This window comes from Arvicola amphibius, chromosome 5 (genome assembly GCF_903992535.2).
Source record: "Arvicola amphibius chromosome 5, mArvAmp1.2, whole genome shotgun sequence".
NCBI lineage: Eukaryota > Metazoa > Chordata > Mammalia > Rodentia > Cricetidae > Arvicola > Arvicola amphibius.
Window position 1 is genome coordinate 59,699,853 of NC_052051.1, and position 22,151 is coordinate 59,722,003.

General features: G+C 42.2%; 1 protein-coding gene across 1 annotated transcript in view; it reads left to right on the forward strand.

Moving 5' to 3' along the window:
* Window positions 1-22,151, forward strand: part of Meis2 (Meis homeobox 2) — a 203,889-nt gene that overhangs the window by 126,317 nt on the left and 55,421 nt on the right. The window contains exon 5 of the mRNA XM_038331389.2: window positions 16,398-16,474. Coding sequence (XP_038187317.2) covers window positions 16,398-16,474 — 77 coding nt within the window. The remainder of the gene's footprint in view (window positions 1-16,397; window positions 16,475-22,151) is intronic.

The window sequence follows — 22,151 nt, forward strand, 5'->3', positions numbered from 1 at the left end:
TAGTTTTGCTCTTAGTTGTGGTCCAGTTATCATAGCCACGAGTAGGTTTGTCACGATGTTCTGAGCTTTCTTTATAGAGAGGTCCAGGACTAATCAAACTACAAAATCACTTTACTTCAGTAAAACTAAAACAGAAATGCACTGGCTTAGGCTGGAGAGGTGGCTCAGTGGATAGAACACTTGCCTTGCAAGCGTAGGGATCCGAGTTCAGATCCTGGAAAACCATGTAAAGTTGGGTGGAGTGTTATGTAGCACACACATCTGTAATCCCAGATTACTTATAGGCACACACACACACACACACACAGAGAGAGAGAGAGAGAGAGAGAGAGAGAGAGAGAGAGAGAGAGAGAGAGAGACAGAGACAGAGAGAGAGGGAGAGAGAGAGAGCTGAAATCCATTGTATTTTTTAAGGGCAACTGTAGACCTCATAACTAACTCACCAGACCTTGCCAAGATTACCATTAGTTTGTTCTGACAATTGGCCTTGCTTGCCTTGAGTTGGCACAAAACTTCAGCGGCCTTGCATTTTGCTAGAATGAATAACATCAACAAATTCTGCATCCTGAACGTTCGCTCTAACCTACATTTACATTAGGAGTAAGACTTCCACTAAAAGTGAAATAGTTAAGATTTTTTTGCTAAAAGTCACAAGAAATCATCTCTAGAAAACAGTTGACATGGAGTTTTGCAGCATAGAGAACTAGAAACTTAAATGCTTTCATTTAATTTTGGATCACAAAGAAGTAGCAAGCTGTGAAGGTTTCCTGCTGTCAGGTCTCTTCCTCTGTGGGGGGAGAAGAGACAATGGCGATGAGTCCTGTGCTCGCTCGGCCTCCGCAGCTAATATTAGAAAGGTGCCTGGGAAGTGATAGTGGAGAGAGAGCTATAAATGCAGCTGTTAATGGATTTATGTGTCCATCTCGCTCCTTCCAATCTATTTCTACCAGTGTTTTCCTAAAACTTTCCCAGAATGCCACCTGAGTGTGACCCGATGACACGGAACCCATGTGTTTCCTGAGTTGCTTGAGCATTTCCAAACAGCACCTACACTTTTTATGCAATGTTTATTTGCTAGGGTGTTAAATAATGGAAAGTCTTGCTGCCTTGGGTGACGGTCATCAGCATCTGCCTGTCTTGCGATGAATTATGCGGGGAGTTTTACCAGCTTTCACCACCTTGTGTTCGTCAATACGGGCCTAGAAATACACGGTTTCTCCTGGAAAATCTATTTTGGATTTTTCAGTTATGTTAATCATGCTTCTAAATCAGTAACACACAGAAATTCCCTCTCACCCCTTGCAGCTGGTCTCTTGCCAACTAGGTGGCTGTAGCTACTAATGTGTAAATGTACATAAACACCTGGTACCCTGGGTACCCTGTATGAAGGTGTGCCCACCTCAGCCTCAGGGAAAGCCCTGAGAAATAGTCATTTGCTTCCCACAGATTTATCTAGCTCTTTTTACTTTCCAAGACCTCCCTTAGCATGGACACACAGTAGGGCAGGTATGAAAGGCCAAGAACGTGGTTGTAAATTCTCTGTGAGGGTGTCTCATTTGACATTTCCTATAAACTTTGGATTTCTTCCTTAAAAGAAAAGAAAAGTCGGAAGAGTGTTGGTCCCCTGGGGTGGTGGGATACAGGGATTTCAAGGCATGGCAGCTTAAAAGGGGTGGTGACTTGGTCCAATGGGCTTAGGCCTTTATACCATGCGAGTCCGGCAACTTATCTCATCCTTGGAACTCAAGGAGTTAGAGAATGTCGTAGCTCCAGAAGACAGCACCATTCTAAGGTTGCCAATATCCTAGCCGCTTAAATCCCCACAGGAGACTGTGTTCCCAACTTAAACAAGATAAAGGGAGCATAATCAGTCAACTGCCAAAACCCCAGTGTCAGGCTGTCCCTATACCACTCCAGACCCCTAACTTGTTAAACACCTGGGCCAGGGTGCACAGCTGTCCTTGAGCATGTAATTATACAAATGCTATCACAATGGGGGCTGTCCAGGGGTTACCACTGTGGTTATCATGTATTCTCCAGCTATTTCCTGATTGGCTAGATAGGTGAGACAAATGGCGAGGGCCTAATGGAGTAGTGGTTTACACAGCTCTGCCCCAATGTTTGTGTTGTGCACTGTATGGAAACTCTACCTTTCCAAATTCCTGCACTGAAAACCTTTCTATAGTGTCGGCCTGCTCAGACCTGATACTGAGTAGATATGACTCTTGGGTGGAATTGTCCAAGTGAAGAAAATTTGCCAATAGAGTCTCCTTGACATCAGCTAGAACTGAGTCATGATGATATATGGGAATCAGACATGGCTGAGATGTTGACCCTACCTACACCTTCAACATCTTTGACATGCTTTATGTTCTCCTAAGTATTCAAAAGTCCCCAGAAAATTAAAGAAAGTCAAGCCTCCAGGTAGTGCACTTCTGAGTTCTAGCACAGGAGGAACTGTAATGTCGGGTTCTGGGTTCTGGATGTTGGGTTCTAGGTTCCAGGTGTCAGGTTCTGGGTTCTGGATGTCGGGTTCTAGGTTCTGTCATAACATCTGGGCATGTAAGATGACACGCCCTCTGATGAAATGTCCACATTTAGAAAAAGCATAATGCTTCCTTCATATATACATATGAACAGGATTTTGAATTTGTTTAATGATTTTTCTGGGGCTTATTTCCTGCCATGTGGTAATCCTTAAGTGTTTGGCTAACTCAGAGAACTCAACCTACTCAGCTTATGCTACACAGGGGTCTTCTTCCTCAAAGAGAAGGACTTAAATAATCCAGATATTTAACTAATGTATATGATTTTAAAAAGCACATGCTTGTCACTTTTTAATGAAAAATTATTTTCTATTGTCAGAGGACCTTTCTCTTGAAAGCTTAATGGTCTTTCAATGTGTTAGATATCAGTCAAGGCAGATTTGGCCTGCTGCACACAGCAGGTATCAAATACTAGAGGTCTTTGTCCATTTGCACAAACACCGTGAATGGCGAACCAACTGTTTCCCAGGGACCGCCACTCAGACTGCATACTCAATAACATGAATACATGCTGCCTATACCGGCTAGTACCAGTTCAGCTCAACTCTAATGAAGGCTGTCCTTTTCAAACCAAAGTTTTGTGGAGGCACCATTTTGAGAACTTCTGAAATCATTATCAGGAATATTTTCCTACAAAAATAGAAAGATTTGTTTCTAAAAGTGTAATGATATGTCACTCAGTTCTGATATTGAAATCTGGAGGAAGAAGAGGTAGCTATTTCTTTCTATCTGGTCTTACCAAATTTAAACTGAGAAAAATGCAACAAATTGTCATAGACGTATGTCAAAATGTTTCCCATCATTCCTTTCCTTAACAATTCAAGTTGAATGTTTCAGTGGTGAGGAGAGGAAATGGAGGGGCTGGGGGTGAGCAGAATTGGGGTGCATGATATGAAATTTCCAAAGAATCAATAAAGAATTAAACTATAGAAAATTCAAGTTGGTGAGCAAATACAAACACAGAGAAATAATTAGAAGACTGCTTTCTCTTGAACTTACCTTGGCTACCCAACCTACAAGAAGTCCTTGCGTTAGTACTTTTTGTTGTTGTTCAAGTAGGAAAAAAATAGCTATATACTAACATTTCAATAAACTATAAACACATAATTACCTTATTGTTTTGCAAAAAACCCTTTGAAATTTGATGTCTATATTTTCATTTTTCATTACATTTTTATTTTATTTATTTATGTATTCATTCATTCATTCATTCATTCATCTGATGCCCTGACACCCAGTCAGAGGTTGGAGTGTAGTCTATGGAATTTGGTTTTCTCCCACCAGGTGGATCCCATGGATCAAACTCAGTTTGGCAAGCTTGGCAATAAAGGCCTTCACCTGCCAAGCCATCCCACTGGCCCCTTTGTTTTCTATAAGTTCATAAATGCCTAATTTTTTATTTATTTGGGCAGCATTCAGTCACGGTGCCAAAACTTAAATGCTACCAAGCTCTCCCATATTTTCGTATTTGCTCACTTTAATCTTGAATGAGTGAAAGTTTAATTAATAGATAGCACATGTGTGCACGCACACACACACGTATTTTGCTTATGATATAGATTGGATAACGTATGATTTTTATATTTAATAATTAGAAGAAATATATGCATAGGTACGATGAAAAGGCATTTCAAAGCTATTCTATTTAGCAACTAGTTAATGGGGTCTGTATACAATGCAGAAACTCACAAAGCAACTTTTCTTTTGTTTATCCTTCAGAAACACTTTATTTAAACAATCTGTGCCTGCTGTGGCCTAGGTAAAGAAGGAACTGGGCCCGTGTATCTGGAATACCTAACTGCTTCGGAGCACCTTACTTTGTCCCTGTCTTGAATTAGTTAACTTTCACTACACTGGCTGCTCTAAAAAGAGGAAGGAAAACGAAATTGATAAGATAAAGCTCTGGGGCATTCCAAACCAAATACTGCCAACTGAGCTTTCGGATGGCCCGGTTAAGCATTTTCTGGCTGTGGTTATCAGTCTCTGCCTTTATTTACTAGTGAATGCGTAACCAGGGCAAACACTAGGACTGCGTCTTTGTCTTCCTTTGTTGTGTTTGGGAAACTGACTGATAGCGATAATTCTTAAATGTTTAAGAAACCTCAAATGCTAAACTATATTAAAATGTAGGCTTAAAATTAATCAGGAAGAAAGTCAGTTTTTCAATCTTACTTTTTTTTTGGAAAGAGTGTTTTTCTAAATAGTTATAGTCGGACATTGCTTTTTGTGTAAAACAAAACTTGTTAGAAAAGTAGTCCCACATCTTTTAAACGGGTTTCGAAAGGATGGTGTCTTAGGTGGGGGGTTGTTGGTTGAACTTTTGAATGTAAGCATTTCTTACCCTTAAGAAAGGGTGTTTCGAACTGGAGAGGTGTCTCGGTGGTTAAGAGCACTGACTACTCTTCCATAGAACCCAGGTTATATGGCAGCTCACAACTGTCTGTAACTCTAGTTCCGGGGGACCTGACACCCTCACACAGACATACATGCAGGTAAAAACACTAATGCACATAGAATATTTTTTTAAAAAATATATATATATTTAAAAAAATCTTTTCTTTAATGCTCCCCAGTGGGAACCTGTTTCATAGTAAGATGTCAGAAATGGCCATTTGCCATAGAGTTTCCTTTTTACTGTGGCTGTCCATTCAAGAAAGCAGAGTTTATAGCCACAACCTTCTTGGTTGTTTCTGTTTTTTTAAAGAATGACTTTTCAACTTCCCGGTCACCCCATCCTCTTATCCTGTACTCTGAGATGAGCAAAGAAGATTATATCCCAACAGTCCCAATGCTTACTCTACAGATAGTAACGTTTTTTTAAAAAAATGATAACACTGTTTAAATAACCCCTTTCTCTTCAAATCCTGTAAGCTTTCTCCTGTCAAACTAGATCTCTGGTGCATTTTTATGGAATGTCAAATGAGATTATTCATTATAGAGTTCACACAGATAAAGCTGCAATAAGCAAGCTGGAATTGCTTTATAGCTTTTAATGTTTCTTAAGAATTCCATGTTGTTTTTCCCATGTTTGTTTTTACCCAGACTTTGGGTTACTAAAGGGATATTGTCCTGGGCTGATGGATAATCCTCATTTCCTTCTCATTCGGGCTCTTGTGGCAATGTATGTGGATCTGTTTAGGAAGATTGTTTAGGAAGAGGATGTACGTATCTCATCACATAACTATGTGCCTTATGCTTAGGTTTGCTGTTGTGTTGAACAACTGACCCTGTTTGCCAAAAAGAAGTCAAACATTAATGAAAACCTCCATGTGTGTATTTCTCTTTCTTGTTTCTCATCATTGTGACCTGAGCTTACTGGTGTCCTTCAGGCTTTTTTCTGTACATACGAAGGCTTTCTCTGAAAGTAAGAGCTGATAGTTTGAGTGCTGGGTGTGGTGTACCCGGGTATGGAGCTGGTATTTCCTTCCTCTTTGAGTAGCCCCTCTCTTCTCTCTTCCTTCTCATTTGCTCTCTAGCTTTTCAATTTTACTAATTTCCATTTCTCTAGCTTCGAAAGGTAGCTCTTTCTTTTTCTTTCTTTTTTGGTTTTTTGAGACAGGGTTTCTCTGTAGCTTTGGAGCCTGTCCTGGAACTCGCTTTGTAGACCAGGCTGGCCTCGAACTCACAGAGATCCGCCTGCCTCTGCCTCCCAAGTGCTGGGATTTAAGGCGTGCGCCACCACAGCCTGGCTGAAAGGTAGCATTCTTAAGCTACAAAGAATTCATGTGGGTGCTGGGGAGATGGCTCAGCAGCTACGAGCGCTGAATGTTCTTCCAGAGGACCTGAGTTCAATTCCTAGCTCCCACATGGCAGCTCACAGCTGTCTGTAACTCCAGTTCCTGGGGATCTGACACCCTCACACCAATGCACAGAAAACAAATTTAATAAATTATTTTTAAAAAAAGAATTCATGTGTCTGCACTTTCGAACTTGATTAGTTTGACCCTCCTGTATCAGCTACACCAACGGTCCAGGGAGCGGCCTAGATTCTGGAAGCAAAATGTAGTTAGCCAATTCCTGCTTTCAAAGAATAATCAAACGCCGGCTTGAGTCTAACCTTAGAACTACTGGCAGGATAGTGTAGAGATAGGGAAAGTTCAGGGAGGGCATCTGTGTTACTAAGTAGCTAACAATAAAATCCGAACATTGGTACTTGTAATTCCTAAGTAGAAATAAGATCTATAAAAATGTTCTTTGGGCTTCTGTAATGCAAAATGTCTTCTTTCTGGGAGTATCAGGGGTGTCTTAAAAGAGATGCCAATTGGGCAAGCCACTGGGCAAGTGATTCTGCATCTCCAGCCTGGGTTTCATTAGGCATAAAATGAGAGGCTCGGATTAGATGGCCCCTGATGTCCTTTCCAGTTGAGTGTGTGAGTTTTTCGCTTGCAGTTCACTGGAAAAAATCTAAATAGCCTAAACCTGTTTTGAAATCTATTTCAACAAATGATCCATAAAATAAATAAGCACAAAATTCAATTTTTTGGAAAAGTGGTCTGGCTGTACAACAGTGTGGCCCCATAAAATATTAATTTGATCACGGGGTAGAAATGTGAAATGATTGCTAAATGAGTCAAGGCCTTATTTGGGACTTTGGGTTCATTTAGTAAGATTGCCATTAGGCATGGAGGCAGTATAACATGCATGGCCAAGCAGCTCATGGGAGCATCCTAACAAATGTTAAATAAAAATTATCTTTCTCTGGCCCTACGAATATATTTCCATTATGTTCAAAATAAAACTCTACTGAGCTTTTAATTCTCTGTCAGTGGGGAAATAATTATTTTTGCTGTGTTTAAAATTGAAATCTTCTTTGGAAACGGCTTCTGCGATGTTTTCCTAACACACTTGGATTCTGTTTTGGAGTTGCGAGGTAAAGCGTGTGTCTGTGGTGTCTGACCATTGCATGGTCTCTCTTCCCTCCTACTAGAAAGCCTGTCTGTTTGTCTGAACTGTTTGAAGATGGTCCTACAACATCCAGAGGTGTCCTCGAAAATACAGAGGTGTCCTCGTGATCCCAAGCCCCTTTTGTCTCCTGTCTTAGCTTACACGACACCTTTTTATTTTGTACTTTTACGCTCAGCATGAACTCTGCCCATGGAGATATATCTCTGGCTCAAACCAGAGCTAAACCCTGGTTAGTCTTGAACCTGCAATCTGCCTGCCTCAGCCTTTCAAGTACCTGGACTTATAGGCCACAGCCCAAGCTCCTCTTTCCCTCTTTTTTCTTTCTTTTCTTTTCCTTTTGGATGCCTCATGCTTGTTAGACCAATGCTCCACTGTGGAGGGTTCAGCCCCTCCCTTCTTTGTTCTTTTGTGTTTTGTTCTCTCTCTCTCTCTCTCTCTCTCTCTCTCTCTGTGTGTGTGTGTGTATGTGTATGTGTGTATGTTGTTATCGAGACAGGTTGTTTCTTTGTAACTTAGGCCAGTCTTAAACTTCAAACCTTCTGACTCCTTCTATCCTGCAGAAATGATAAGCATTGGTCACCAAATTTAGCACTTTGACCTTTCCACGGTGACTCCAAGTCAACCAATTATTAATATTTTAGAATCTAACCATTGTTAAAATCTCTTAAACTTTTCCTCAATTTTAGATGGTATAGTTGTTATAATTTAATCTATTTACTTCCATAGAAACGTAAATGAAAATGAGTCTTCCATAAATAGCCACATTTTCTTTCTCTCAAATATATATATATCTGGCATAAAAAATTTTTAGGAACTACTCATTTGAATTTGAAGCTTGTGTTTCCATGACACCGAACATCTGGATGAAGATGGGAAAACTCAGATGTTTTCAAATACCCAAATACTGTGTTGCTAAAACAGTCAAATGACTATCTGAACCTTTCCATATTTATCTGGGGATTTATTCACTGTATATGAGTAAATACAGCAAAGGCAGTTCTTTCTATCAAAAAACTCTCAAGTTCAGAAGGAATACATTGGCTCACAAGTATGTATCGAAGATTTACTGTACAGAAAGCCCTGTGCTACAAAGTTCAAGGTTAGATAAGCGGCTCTCAGATAGTTTTTCAGGTTAGTGAGGGATGTTCCCCAAGTGATCATATTTACACAAAGATGAGTAGAGGACACTCAGGAGAAGAGGGACAAGGAGGGAGTCGGGAGGAAAATGATCACTTCCAACTCGGAGGGTTCCCCCACTGGTTATTTGGAAGGTTGGGGTGCCAGAACCATAGAAACGGTGGAGATGTGAGAATCACATAAATGTGAAATTCACTTTCCCTCTGGAATTCAAGACAAATAACCCTGAATTACTCTGATGATTGCAGTGGGCTCTGTAGTTCCTTACTATCACATTTCCTAGTTACTCTGTGGTCTGCAATTAAGTATTTCTCAGATTTTGGCTAGCAAAATTAGAGTCATACCCCACATGACACAGGCTGATGCTTGCCGTGGTCACCATATGGAAACAGCACCACTATTCTACCTGAAATTTTGCTCCTCCAGTTTAGATAAGACATCTTCACAATTCCAGATTCACTGCACATCCAGAGGTCCATCTTTCTGATTTTGTTCTAATCAGCTGGAATCACAACCGGACAAATGGTTTAAAATCCTGAGCCATCTGCCTGTTTTCTGCTGTGCTTGACAAAGCAGGATGATGGACCTCATTCCTCTCCTGGTCCTTTCCTTTCTTCTGCCTCTTCATCCTGTTCCCCCAAACAAACACAAAATAGAAACAAATGTTCGCTTTTAGCCAGTGTGGGGAAAGGCAACAAACTAAGAAATCGCCTGAATTGGGTTGTGAGTGTTAGTTATGACCAACTTGGTCTAAGCCAATAAAAGTGAGGACAAGTCAGTTTTAGGTAAATTTACATCCAGGTATAGAAACAATACTAGAAATCTGTTGTCTACAGGAGCATTCTTAACAGTCAGGTTCCTTCTTCCCATTTGATGGGAGCAAAATTCATCCCTACCTACCCCAGGCACGCATCCTACAATGTAGGAGCTGCAGTGAATGAAGGGCCATTTGCCAGTCCCATGATAAAATTCCTTAATCTAACTTGGATGTCTTCCATGCAGACAGCATAGTCAACCATGCTGATTGACTAAACCTAGGTCACTTTATCATAGCTTAGCATATTCCCAAGGTAAAAATCAAGGGACTGTTCCCAAAGGAAATGGGGCCATACACTTCAGTGGAAAATGTGGATGCCAGAATGGATAAGTCTTCCATTAAATGTCAGGATGATACCAGAAGGCAGCATCTAATGGTGTGGAAACAATAGAAACAATACTAAGCCATATATTATGAAGAAGGAAGGCTGGGTTCTTTTACTGGAACTCCAGCTTGTAAGCAGAAAGGAAGCCAACAATAATCAAACAGGTGACTGAAACTGGCCAGAGTGCAGGAGGCAAGGGGATTGCCATGGGTTTGAGGCCAGCATAAGCTACAAAAGTGATTTCTGTTTAGTCTAGCCACCTGAGTTAGGCTACAGAGTTAAGATGGTCTCTAAAAAATCAAAATGGAGGAAGGAAGGTAGAAAGGGGGAATGAGAGAGGGAAAAAGAAAGGAAGAAGGGAGGAAGGGAAAAGGAAGGAAGAGAAGGAGAAAGAGAGGGGGGAAGGAGGAGGGAAGGAAGGAAGAGAGGGAGGGAGGGAAAAGGGAGGGAGGGAGGAGGGAAGGAGGGAGGGACGGAGGGAGGGAAGGAAGGAAGGAAGGAAGGAAGGAAGGAAGGAAGGAAGGAAGGAAGGAAGGAAGGAAGGAGAGCTGCGCCAGCTTCTGCATAGCAAAAGGAGCAATAGGCTTTATTGATTTTCTGGGGTGGGCTGAACTTCTATAATTACCAATTAGTCATGGGCACAATTTCAAAGATGTTCTTCCCGTGTCTAAACATGCTGGCCTTGTACTTGTGGACTAAAGGGCAGTCAGCCTCGCTTAGGAACTGCTGAGTTCTTCTGCTGTCGTCATCTTGGGTAAATGTCCTAGCCTTGTGGTTTAGTCCAGGACTTATGACAAGTCCCTGAACTTCAAGTGCTCATTTGCCAAGAAAGCCCGAGGCAGGGTGGAAGAAATGCATGCCTGTTTCAGTGAGCAATAGGTGAAGTTAGCCCTACATTTAATAGGTCTCGAATGATTGCGTGTCTACAGTCAGAGCGCAGTGGAGTCTGATCCACAGGCTGAAGCAGCGAAGATGACAGGCAGGACATACAGACAAGAGATGCCAAGCCTTGTATCCCACTTAGTCACCAATCGGGTATCTGCGCGCTCCAATGAAGAATTGGTATTTGGCAAAAATGGTCTCCAAATTTCCACGAAATAGGTTATGCAACTGTTATCATAGCTGTTCGTGAGATGTGTCATCGGCAGCAAGCTAGTGAGATGCTAAGAATGGTTCCTCAGCCTGTGATCTCCAAAAGTAGTAATTTTTGAAAGTAAGAACGAATGCTGTGATTTTGCTCCATCAGTTTGTCTTATATCAGAATTGATTCTGGGAAGAAGAAGGGAAGAGAATGAGAATTAACTGTCAAAAATGGTGTTATTTTGCTTACCCTGGTGCTTGCTATCTCAGGTCCAGCTCTTCGTACCCCTTTATCATACCACCCAGACTTACATCTCAGGCCCAATGACATGTAATAGGAAAGAGCTACTGACAAAACTTAAAAGAGAACCAATGGCTGGGCTTGCCAGTCTTGCTGCAAAAACATAGAGGCAGTGAGAGAGCGGCCAGGTCAGGGAGTGCATGTTTCTAATGCCAGCACTAGGCGGGCAGAGGCAGGCAGATTTCTTGAGGCCAGCCTGGTCTACAAAGCAAAAGTTCCAAGTTAGTCAAAGCTACATAGTGAGACCCTGTTTCTAAAAATGCAAAGCAATGAGGGAGTAGAAGAGAAATACAAAAGGGGAAAAAAAACACATAAATCTTCCTTTTTAGGGAGTTATACCAAGAAGAGATGTAAATAGGCAGGGCAAAAAAAAAAAAAAACATGAAATTCTAAGTATCTAGTAAATTTTTTTTGGAAATTTAGTGGGGGGAAGATATTACCTTGAGAAACAAAGACGGGGGAGGGGTGCTTTAAAGTTTGGTTTGTGTTATTGTTTCCCGTTTCTTTTTTAAAGCTGAGGAAAAGTGTGTTTTATTCATGGTATAGGAGTTGTTGTCCACATAAGAAAAAGTTGATGAAATGAATGACAATCAACCCAGCTTGACCTTCCATTCATAGATGAATTTATTTATTTACGCAAGGGCTAAGTCCTTTGTACCCAGGGAGTGTGGTCCAAGATCGCTAAAGGATGTCCTCCCAAAGCAGTTTCTTTGTTCATATTGGGAAAATATGTTCAGGGTTTCATATGTAACTAACATGAAAAAAAATCAAGATCACATTGGAGGAAAGATGGCACAGAGGCTGACAGCACAGACAGCTCTTTCAGAGGGCCTGAATTTGGTCTCTAGCATCCACATTCAGCAACTCACAACTTCCCGTAACTCCAGATCCAAAGAGAATCGAATGCCTCTGGCCTCCAAGAGCAAGAGCACACACACACACACACACACACACACAATTTAAAATAAAATCTTAAGGAACAGACATGCATAAGAAAAACTATTTTTAAAAAGTAACCAAGTAACCTGGGTTAAGTCTGCAAAGTGAGTATGTTAGGGAGAAAGGGGAAAGTCGTCATCTCCATGGTAACAGGAATTTATCCCATCTAACATCCTTCCCAGTAAGCAACGTAACCATTTTTCTATTGCATTACACAAGTAATTTGACAAATTATGGAGCCTTGGCTGGCCTGAAACTCCCTATGTAGCCCAGGCTGGCCACAAGCTCACAGAGATCCACCTCTTTGTACTTTCTTTAAAGAAGTGAACTACCACACTCCCACCCCACGCCAACCACCCCAACCTTCTCCCACTGCTGGCTTAGAAAAAACAATCACATTTCATTCCACTTTTATCCAGTTGATAGATGTGTAGGTGACTTACAGTGTTTTAATCTTGCAAAAAAAAAAAAACAAAAAAAAACCAGCTCCCTTTTCCTCACTGTGCGCTTCTAGTTTGTGGAACAATTTGAAATATCACTTAAAATTTTACATTATCAGCATAAATTTTTGCAATACAGAATGGAATCCATGATCAACCAGTGCTAGTTTGGACATTGTTGGAGAGGACCTAGTCATAGATGATCATTATTAAAATGCTTTTTTTACCCAAATTCCCCAGGGCTGTAATGTAAGGATGTAGCTCCACCAGGTCCATGCACTTGATCTACAGAGGACCATGTACTTAGTCTACTCTAAGAAGAAGGAGAAGAGACCTGTTGTGGCTTGCATAAAGACATCTTGCTTTCAAGTGGATTTTAAACACAAGACAAAATTAAAGAACATTTTCTGTTTCGTTGAATCATGAGCTATGCATGCCCTTTTCACTTTCCCAACCTTTGCTAGCTGATATTCCAAGTAAGAGGACCTTTAAGGATGTGTTTTTATTCACCGGTGGCCTTGGGATCATTTTGAGATGTGGAAATCTTTAACCTTTAGTGCTTTATTGATGAAGGGACTCATCATCATTGCTATGGTGTGACACTGTGTGCTCTTTGGAGGAAGCTGAGGTGACTCTGGGCCACAGGACCCCAGAGAGTTGGCCCCCAACAGTGAACAGTCAAAACTATAGCCTTAGGCCAAGAACATGGAGATTGACTACAAATTATTGCTTGTGGTCCACTTCCAGTTTCCAAGTGCAAACATACCGAAGTTTATTTTAAATTTGAGCCGGTCAGACATTTAGTAATATACATCAAAGAAGGAGCCAAGGCTTCCCCTGTTTATTATTTCAGCATGATGTCTGTCCCAATAAAGCATGCACAAGATAGATCACGGAGGAGAGAAGTCCTTTAGTTCCGTGGTTTGCCCTTAAATCTGAACATATACTTGTAAATTAATCCGAAACACATTGTCACGTTCCAGTCCTTCTGAAAGCTGATTGTTCTCAATCGCTCTTTTAATTTTAGAAATCCGGTGGCTGACTGCCAGGGCACTCACACATCAGCAGTGCACCCCATGTGTAAAAGGGGCATGGATCTGCCGTGCTCAAAGCCCACAGGGTGGCATTCAAAGAACTTAAAACTTATTCTGCTCTTCCCTATTAATTAAAAAAAAAAGCCATCTGTGCAAGGTGAATTTTGGTAAGGTACCAATGTTTTTAATGATTCTGGATGGAATTTGAAACTGCTTATGAAGTGGAGAGAGTATAGCGAGGGATTCCCAAGATAAAATGCACTGTTTGTAAAATTCCGCAGTCATTTGACTACATTTCTAATAAAACACTAGAAAGCATTCTTGTTATTCAATCAGAATTTACAATCAAACTTGAAGGAATTGGCTCTTCAGTAATCTAGTAACCCCCACGTTCTACTCTTCTCCTAAACTACCTTTTTCATCTAAACTCTCTCTCTCTAACACACACACACACACACACACACACACACACACAGAGAGAGAGAGAGAGAGAGAGAGAGAGAAAGAGAGAGAGAGACAGACCCCTACTTCACACTTGTCAGAACTTTTTTGGACAAATGAAGAAAGCAACACACACATGGCACATGGTGGGGGGGGGAGAGAGAGAGAGAGAGAGAGAGAGAGAGAGAGAGAGAGGGAGGGAGGTTGGATAAAGAAGCAGCACCCTGAGGCATACTATATGTCCAGCCCTCTTCTATACATTTGGGGGAATGCGTCTTTATTTTCATTTTGATTCTGGCTGTTTGCACGATTTCTCCCCCTGGGCTGACAGCCTATAAACCTAGACTTTCAAATTTCAGAAAATCCAAAAGGGACCACTGCCTTGAATTTGGCCAGGAAATACCTCGACAAGGAGGATTTTTCAAAAATTGTCATTTGCTTCCCAACCAGTCTTTTTAGTCAATTAAAATGTGTACTCTAGGTCTCTTCCAGTTTGAAGGCACCTCCGCGCCTCTGATGAACAATCCTTGTTTGTGAGCCATTCATTTTCTCCATTACCAAACGGAGACTAGAGGACAATTGCATTGTTTGGACGAATCGGAGTGTTAGGAGGAGTATTTGTCACGGAGGCAGAGTGCAGTACCTGACAGGCAGCGATTGATGGCCGGGAATGAGTGCGAGTGGCCGAAGCAGCCTCATAGGATGCAAATTACTGACTGTGGATTCCAATTTACCCTGTTCATTTTTCTTGCCTGTGCTGAAGACCATTAGTGGTTTTTGAAGCAGTGAAGGGGTCATTACTAATGTGGGGAGGCTCGAGCAGGAGGGGGAAGGAGGGGCAAAGCCTTCTGTAATTACACAGCTTTAAGGAACAGGCTGCAGGCCCTAGCCAAAAAAGTGTCAACACCTCACAATCAGAAAAATTTATTTTCATTTTATGCTTAACCCATATTAACTCAACATTATCATCTTTCTTTGTTAACATTTGCAGAATATTAAAAGCCTGGCTTCTCTATTAATACAGATCTAGTTAACCCTTTGGCTAGGCAGGGGATTTTATTGAACCTGGTGGCTTGTGGGTTCTTGGATAAACAACCGTGCACGTCTTGGAGAATGCATGCTATTGTAGAAGGTGGAATACCTGGGAACTGAATTCTTAGCTGATTGAAAGGCATCCCGCCCCTCCAGTGCTGGGATGATTAGAACACTCGAAAGCCTTGTTTATATTACTCAGTTGTGTGTCTGGGGGAGGCAGTGTGCACGTGAGTGCAGAGGCCCCAGATACTCGGGAGCTGGAATTACAGGTAGCTGTGAAATGCCCAACATGAGGACTGAACTCGGGTCCTCCGCTAAAGAACTAGGAGGCTCCTTAGTGCTGAGCCACTTTCCCAGCCCCTTAATGACACCTCAGTTGATGTGGGTGAGATCACAACTCAAGGCTTTCTGGCCTACGAAGACCTGTGACATGGGGACGAAAGTTTACCTTCGTGTATAAGAAAACCAGTGGATTTTGAACAGCGCCGTATGTAACAGATGTGTTTCGTAATCACGCGCCCTCCAGCGCAGAACTTCTCCTCGAAGGAACTGTATGACTGTAAAATAACAATCCTGGGTTTCAAGATGAGAGAGGGAAATGGAGAGGAGGATAATGGGAGGGCTGGTCATTATCAGCGTGAGTGGACTGTGGCGGAATGAAAAAATTCAAAACTGAAACCCACGGCTTTGTTCTCTTGCCCTACTTGACGTGAACATGGAAAAATTTCGTAGGAGGCGTGGCATAGAACCGACTCCTTCTTCCCTGAGTTGTGGAACTTGTGCCTAGGGTGAGGGACCTGTAGCCTAGGCAAGTCACGTGTGTGACCTTGACAGCCCAGAGAACTAGCCAGAAGAAATTAAAGAATCCCAACCCGTCTCCATAAAGGACTCTGCATCTAATCATTTTGCCTTGGCTTTTCAAAAATAGTTGTGATTACGTATTGGCCCATGATCCAAATGTAGGTAGCCTCGTATCAACTAAAAAATAACAGTTATGTAGACCAGTCTCTCAAGATAGCATAGAATTTGAATTCCATGTAAACCACTAGTGAGCGAAGGAAATGGATATGCAATCCCCTACACACAACAGATAGGCACAGAAACACCCAGAATTTGGATGCTGTTCCAACACACCTTCCACCTTGAAGGATCAAAGTCATTCTGCGTGACTGTGGTACCTGGACTTTCATGGCTGGTCCTATGGAGTGTGACAGGAAGTTGGGGTTGTCCCCACTGCCTCCAGTCCACACTTGTCAGCAAGTTCGATATATTCTTCCATGTGGCGAGGAGAACCAAGCTGTAGAATAAAGAATGCACCAGCGTGGTTTCACGCTGGGAAGTATGTGCCTCTTTCCCAACTTCTGATGCATCTCTTCAAACGTTTGTCTCTTCATCAGCACCCGTACCCTTCCGAAGAGCAGAAGAAACAGTTAGCGCAAGACACAGGACTGACAATTCTCCAAGTTAACAACTGGTGAGTGACCCCAAGATCTTCCTCCCTTGACTAAAGCGGGGTTTCTAGGTAATTGTTTGCTTTTTTTTTTTTGGTTTTTGTTTTGTTTTGTTTTGTTGTTCCTGGAACAAAGGAAATCCAAGATAATGTCTGCATTTCTTCCCCGAGGTGTGAAATCCGTGCTCAGGGTGAAGCACAGGGAGCCTGGACAAGTAGAGTTTATAGGATTTCTTCTTCTTTCCCACTCTTTCTTTTCTTTTTCTTCTCCCCTACGCTCACTTTCCTCGCCCCTGACGTTTTCAAATTCTCCAGCTGACTCACCAAGTCTGCCTGGCTCGGTCCTGTTCGATATTGTTGTCTGTGTGTCTTTTGCACAATGCTCACACACAGCCACTTCCTCTGGGAAGATTCCTTTTGTCTGAACTCTGAGGAACAATGTAGACACAGGGGCGTGGGATTTGGGGGCTTGTTTTGTTTTGTCTCGTATCTGCTCTTAGGTATTTGTTTACCCTAATTTTTCTTTAATGGAAGAAAAGGGTTTTTTTTTCTTTCCATTTTTAGCTTGTGATTTAGATTACTTGCATGGTGGTATATGGGTCATCTACTCTTTGTACATGGCTTAGAGAGTAACTGCGGAAAGAGGAGGGGTAGGGGATTAAATAAAATGATCACAGTGGCCAAGAAATGATATAGGAATTACTTATCAAAATACTGGTCCAGGTTTTATCAGCGGCTTAATTTTGTTCTGTACATTCTTGGGGTGATGTTCAGATTAATTGAACTGACAGTTCTCTTTCAAAATTCAGGGGAAGTATTTGCACGGATTTCAGGCCTTATACAAACTTAATTACATGGAACTCCACTTTATCATTCTAATTCCATGTAGCAGAGGTTGTATTTACAAATGAGAAGTCTCTGGCTTTATTCACAGCTTTCCTTAATATATTTATCAAAGCAGGTTCATTTACAAAGTGCTCTATCTGTGGGATACAGGCAGGCAGACATTAACAAAGCTTTTAGGTTTATCAGGCTCGCCGCCTGATGAGCTACCCGAGGGTCAATTGATTTTGTGGTTCTGTGATTCATTTTTTTCTCATTTTTCTAGGATCACAATGAGAGACATGCTTGGAGAATTAGCCAGTTTGTCTGCCTTATCTGTCAGGCAATTTTTTTTTTCCCAGGGAAGTCAAGCTACTTAAATTGGCCACAGGAACTGTCGTTATCTGACTTTAATGCACCCTATAGTGTGGATAGCATTTCAATTACACCAGTAACCAAAGCTTAGCTGCAGCCCTTTTCATGCCTAGTGTTGTACGGAAAGTGATGTGCCTACCTACAGAAGCAGAAAATTGAGTTGCCTTGCTTCTGTCAGGGTGATTAATGCAGAAATAAACTGCTAACCTGAAAAGAGAGGCAGAAAGAAAGGATAGACAATACAGACTGGAATTCTCTTTCATTTTCTCCTAAAGATTGGAGCTATGTACATTTAAAGATACCCTTTCGAGCGAAATCGTGGAATAATGGCTATAATCTCCAGAGCAAGATGTGTCTGGACTGGCGGTGATAGGGACCTCCTGATGTAAATATCTAATATGTGTAAACATACACATTCTCATTCATGTTTCCAGCACAAGCAATCGGTGGTCTGAAACAATAGACTAACTACGTTCTGGGTTAAGTTTAGGAGACTTGGTCCTGTTTATTGTTTTACATGCACCGACTCCAGTGTGTAAGCTACTGCAGATTCACTGGTGCCCGGTGCAATTAACATCCCTTTAGGAAACTGGGTTCTTTGTAAATTTGGGCACATTCAGGGAAGTTGTGATGGGCATATTTGAAAGCAATGGGATGCTTCTATGTTGATATTTGGCATTGCCATTTGACCTTTCTTTGAAAACACTGTCACATATCATCCGTCCCTGGCATTGTTTTTGATGTAGTCATTGCCCTTGAAGAGAAAAGGCATCTCAGCCCTCAGTCTAAAGACCAGCTCTCCCTCACAGACACCTGGCTGGAGCCTGGAAGAAAGAGCCCTTCCTTTCTGAATTCCACGGAGCCCCAAGGCATGTGCAGGAGTTCAGTTGGTGTGATATTTTGGGTTTCTTGTTTCTCTGTCATTTGGGCCACATTTGCCGAGGGTGAGGAACGACAGTCTGTCATGCGGCACACTCGCCTTAATGCGGGATAAATGTTGACGCCTCCGTCTCTACAAAATAATTCCGCCTTTCTCGTTTTCACACTTCCTTCTGAAAAATTCTGTAATCCTGCCCTCGGGTCGAATTCTTAGCTAATAGCTACCATAACTTTGATAATAAGGTGAGACTCCCAAGGATGGCTTCACAAGCACCCTAAAGCACTGCCAAGAGTGTAAGACAGTGGCCCCCACCTGGGGATTTCAGAGAGATCTGAAAAGGAACGGTCCCCACCTTGGTACATTTTGAACTTGTCTAACACCTTGACAAAGTCACCTTAGAAACAGCTTTGTCTCTCCTCTTTCAGGAGGCTTCAGAGTTGGGCCTCAGGTGCGGGACAGTGATGAGAAGAGTAGATTAGAGATGAGATATCTAGGCCCAGAGAGCTGTCACTCTCAGGCAAAGAGGGTCAAAAGCAGTTCCTGGGGTTGGAGAGATGGCTCAGTGATTCAGATCACTTGCCGCTCTTCCAGAAGACCCAAGTTTGATTCTCGGCACCCAAGTTAGATGGCTCACAACTGCCTATATCTCTAGCTTTAGGAGATCTGACTCCCTCTTCCAGTCTCTGTGGGCATATCCTTCACGGACACACACGGACAGACACACACACAGACATGGACACAGACACATACAAGGACATAGATGTAAATACACACAAGTAAATAAAAGACAAATTTTAAAAAGACTTAAAAACAAATCGCTTATGAAGTTTAAATACCCCTCCATCAGCCAGTTGCGGCCAGGTGGCCAGTCTTGCATGCCACTCTCGGCAGTGAGTGAGAGTGGCCTAGGAAACCTTCTGCCACTCTGTTCTACTCCTCGCCTTTAGAGCAGAAAGGCCAAGGGGCTTAAGCAGCACTGTAAAATAACACCCATCGTAACAAGCAATAGACATGGCCACATGCACCTCATGAGAGCTATGAGCAGTGAACACGGGCCAGTTAAGAGCCATCAGTAATTGGGAACCAAGAACAAACAAGCAAAATGGAAGTTTAGGAGACAATTGAGAGAACTGAAGATGTGTTAGCTCCTGTGTTGGAGATGACCCCAGACGACTTTTCTCACGTGTTTATGGTAGGGGTGTGTAAAACACCATAACACAGCCAATCCGAAGCATGACATCCAGAAGGACCAGCGTTTATGACACGGATGTCATTTCCTTACACTCATCTCTCAGAAGTCCATGAATAATAAACCACTCAGCTACATTATAGATTGGCATTATAGATGAGGCAGTGAGTCATGGTGTCCCACACCTGTAACCTAGGACTGGAGAGGCTGAGGCAGGAGGAATACATTGTATTCAATACTAGCCTCAGCCGGGCAGTGGTGGTGCATGCCTTTAATCCCAGCACTCGGGAGGCAGAGGTAGGCGGATCTCTGTGAGTTCAAGGCCAGCCTGGTCTACAAGAGCTAGTTCCAGGACAGGCTCTAAAAAAGCTGCAGAGAAACCCTGTCTCAAAAAACCAAAAAAAAAAAAAAAATACTAGCCTCAGCAGTGAATTCCAGGCCAATATGGACTACAGAGTTTTAAGCCTTGATTCAAAAAGTCAAAAGCAAGGCCAGACATGGTAGAACATGCCTTTAGTGATTAAGAATAATTAATTACAAAAACAGAGGAAAAATTGTTCTGCAAAATGGCATAAATAAAATTTTCGTCAAATGGCTCGCAAGCTAGAATGGAGATTTCTTCCAAAAGGAAACATACATGTTTAAGGGAAACATTTTTAAATGCAGACAGCTTCCTATGGCATGGCTTCTCTGTTTAAACAAAGGTAGACTTTTGTGATTTATTGTATGACCATTTTTGTAGGGTTTTTGTTGTTGTTTTATGTTTTGTTTTGCCAGGAGGGAAAGATGAGCGAGCCTTAGGAGGTAAGAGCTTACAAATGACTGCCAAAGCTTAGAGGCAGGAGGGGAAATTTTGGGTTATCGACACTGGCGTTTCTCAGGAGGCATGCTCACACTGATAAAAAAATTTTTAAAAAAATATTTTTCTAAGGAGAAAGTTGTCACTTCAGGAATTTTTTTTGAGTTGCATTTGTGTGTCTTTGACAACGATATCCACTGAAATATGACAGTGTCACTTAGACCAAACCCCAGCTAGGGATAGGGAGATGGTGGCTCAGTAGGACAAGCGAAAGGCCCCAAGTTCCTGCCCCAGAGCCCATGCAAGGCTGGCAGCAGTATAACCATCTGAGATTTCAGTTTCCAGTGAGATGGGAGACACAGATAAGAGAATCCGAAGGCTCGGGGCTAGCTTAGCTCACACAGCAGACAACAAAAATACCCTTGTTCTAGACACAGTGGAAAATGAGGACCAACTTCCAAGGTTGTCCTCCGAGTCCACATGTCTGCCATGATACATGCATATTGCACTAACATACATGAAACATGCATGCACACATCACACATACACAGAGAAAGAAAATGAAAAGCTTTTGCAGCTAAATCACAACACCACACCTGTTCTCAGGCAACATAGTATCAGAATTACACTGTAGTTTCTCTACCTAGAATCCCCACAATAGATGAGTTTTGTTATTGCTATTTCTTTATTTTGAGACAGGTTCTTGCTTGCCCAGACTTCTCTATGTTGTCCAGGTTGGCCTTGAACTCACAATCTTCACCTATCCAGGACCTGACTTTTGGGATTATAGGCACATACAACCACATTTGCTCTCGGGTTTATTATTGCTCTTTTGAGACAGGGTCTCACTGTGTAGCCTTGGCTTATCTGGAACTTGCTTTATTGACCAGGCTGGCCTTGAACTCACAAAGATAGGCCCGCCTCTGACTCCAGAGTTCTGGAATTAAAGGCATGAGTCACTGTGCCTGGCTCCAGATTAATTTTTAAAAGAAGAAATATAGTGTACTCTTAAAAATGCATGTGATTGCAGTAATTATAACCAACGACAAAACGACATACAAAGTCCACAGGGGTGAGCTGTTGACTGAATGCAGGCAAACTAGGATTTACTTCTTCCTGTGGGCTCCAGGCCCCCAAATAACAATGCACGAAACTTAAACGAAGGAACTTTTCAGATGAAGCTGGTCCAGAGAATTCCCTTGTATTACAGATATGTGCCTTGCAGAACCTCTCAAACTAAGATTAACTACTAATTCCCCATGTCCAGCTTGCCTCTCTTCCTATCGTGGGGACCCACAATCATATTAGCTGCAACATTTCTCAATGATTGACACCCTGGTAGAAGACACAAGTTTGACTTCTGCTTCAGTTTGGCTGCTGGCGAATTTCCTAGATGGTACAGGAGCTTGTTTCATCAGAACTGAGGGACTTTTGAGGGTCTCTTGGCCATCAGTGTACCTTCGAAGTAGGCCTCCTTCCTTTCAGCTTTAAGAAGGCACAGAGTCTTCGCAGACACCAGCACACGGGACTTAGCTCTCTTACGTGTGAAATGGGGCAAGGCTGGCATAAAAGGACACTGTAGGGAAGAGTGACATAGCTTGTGAGCACTCTGAGAATCAAAGGTAACACGGTTGGG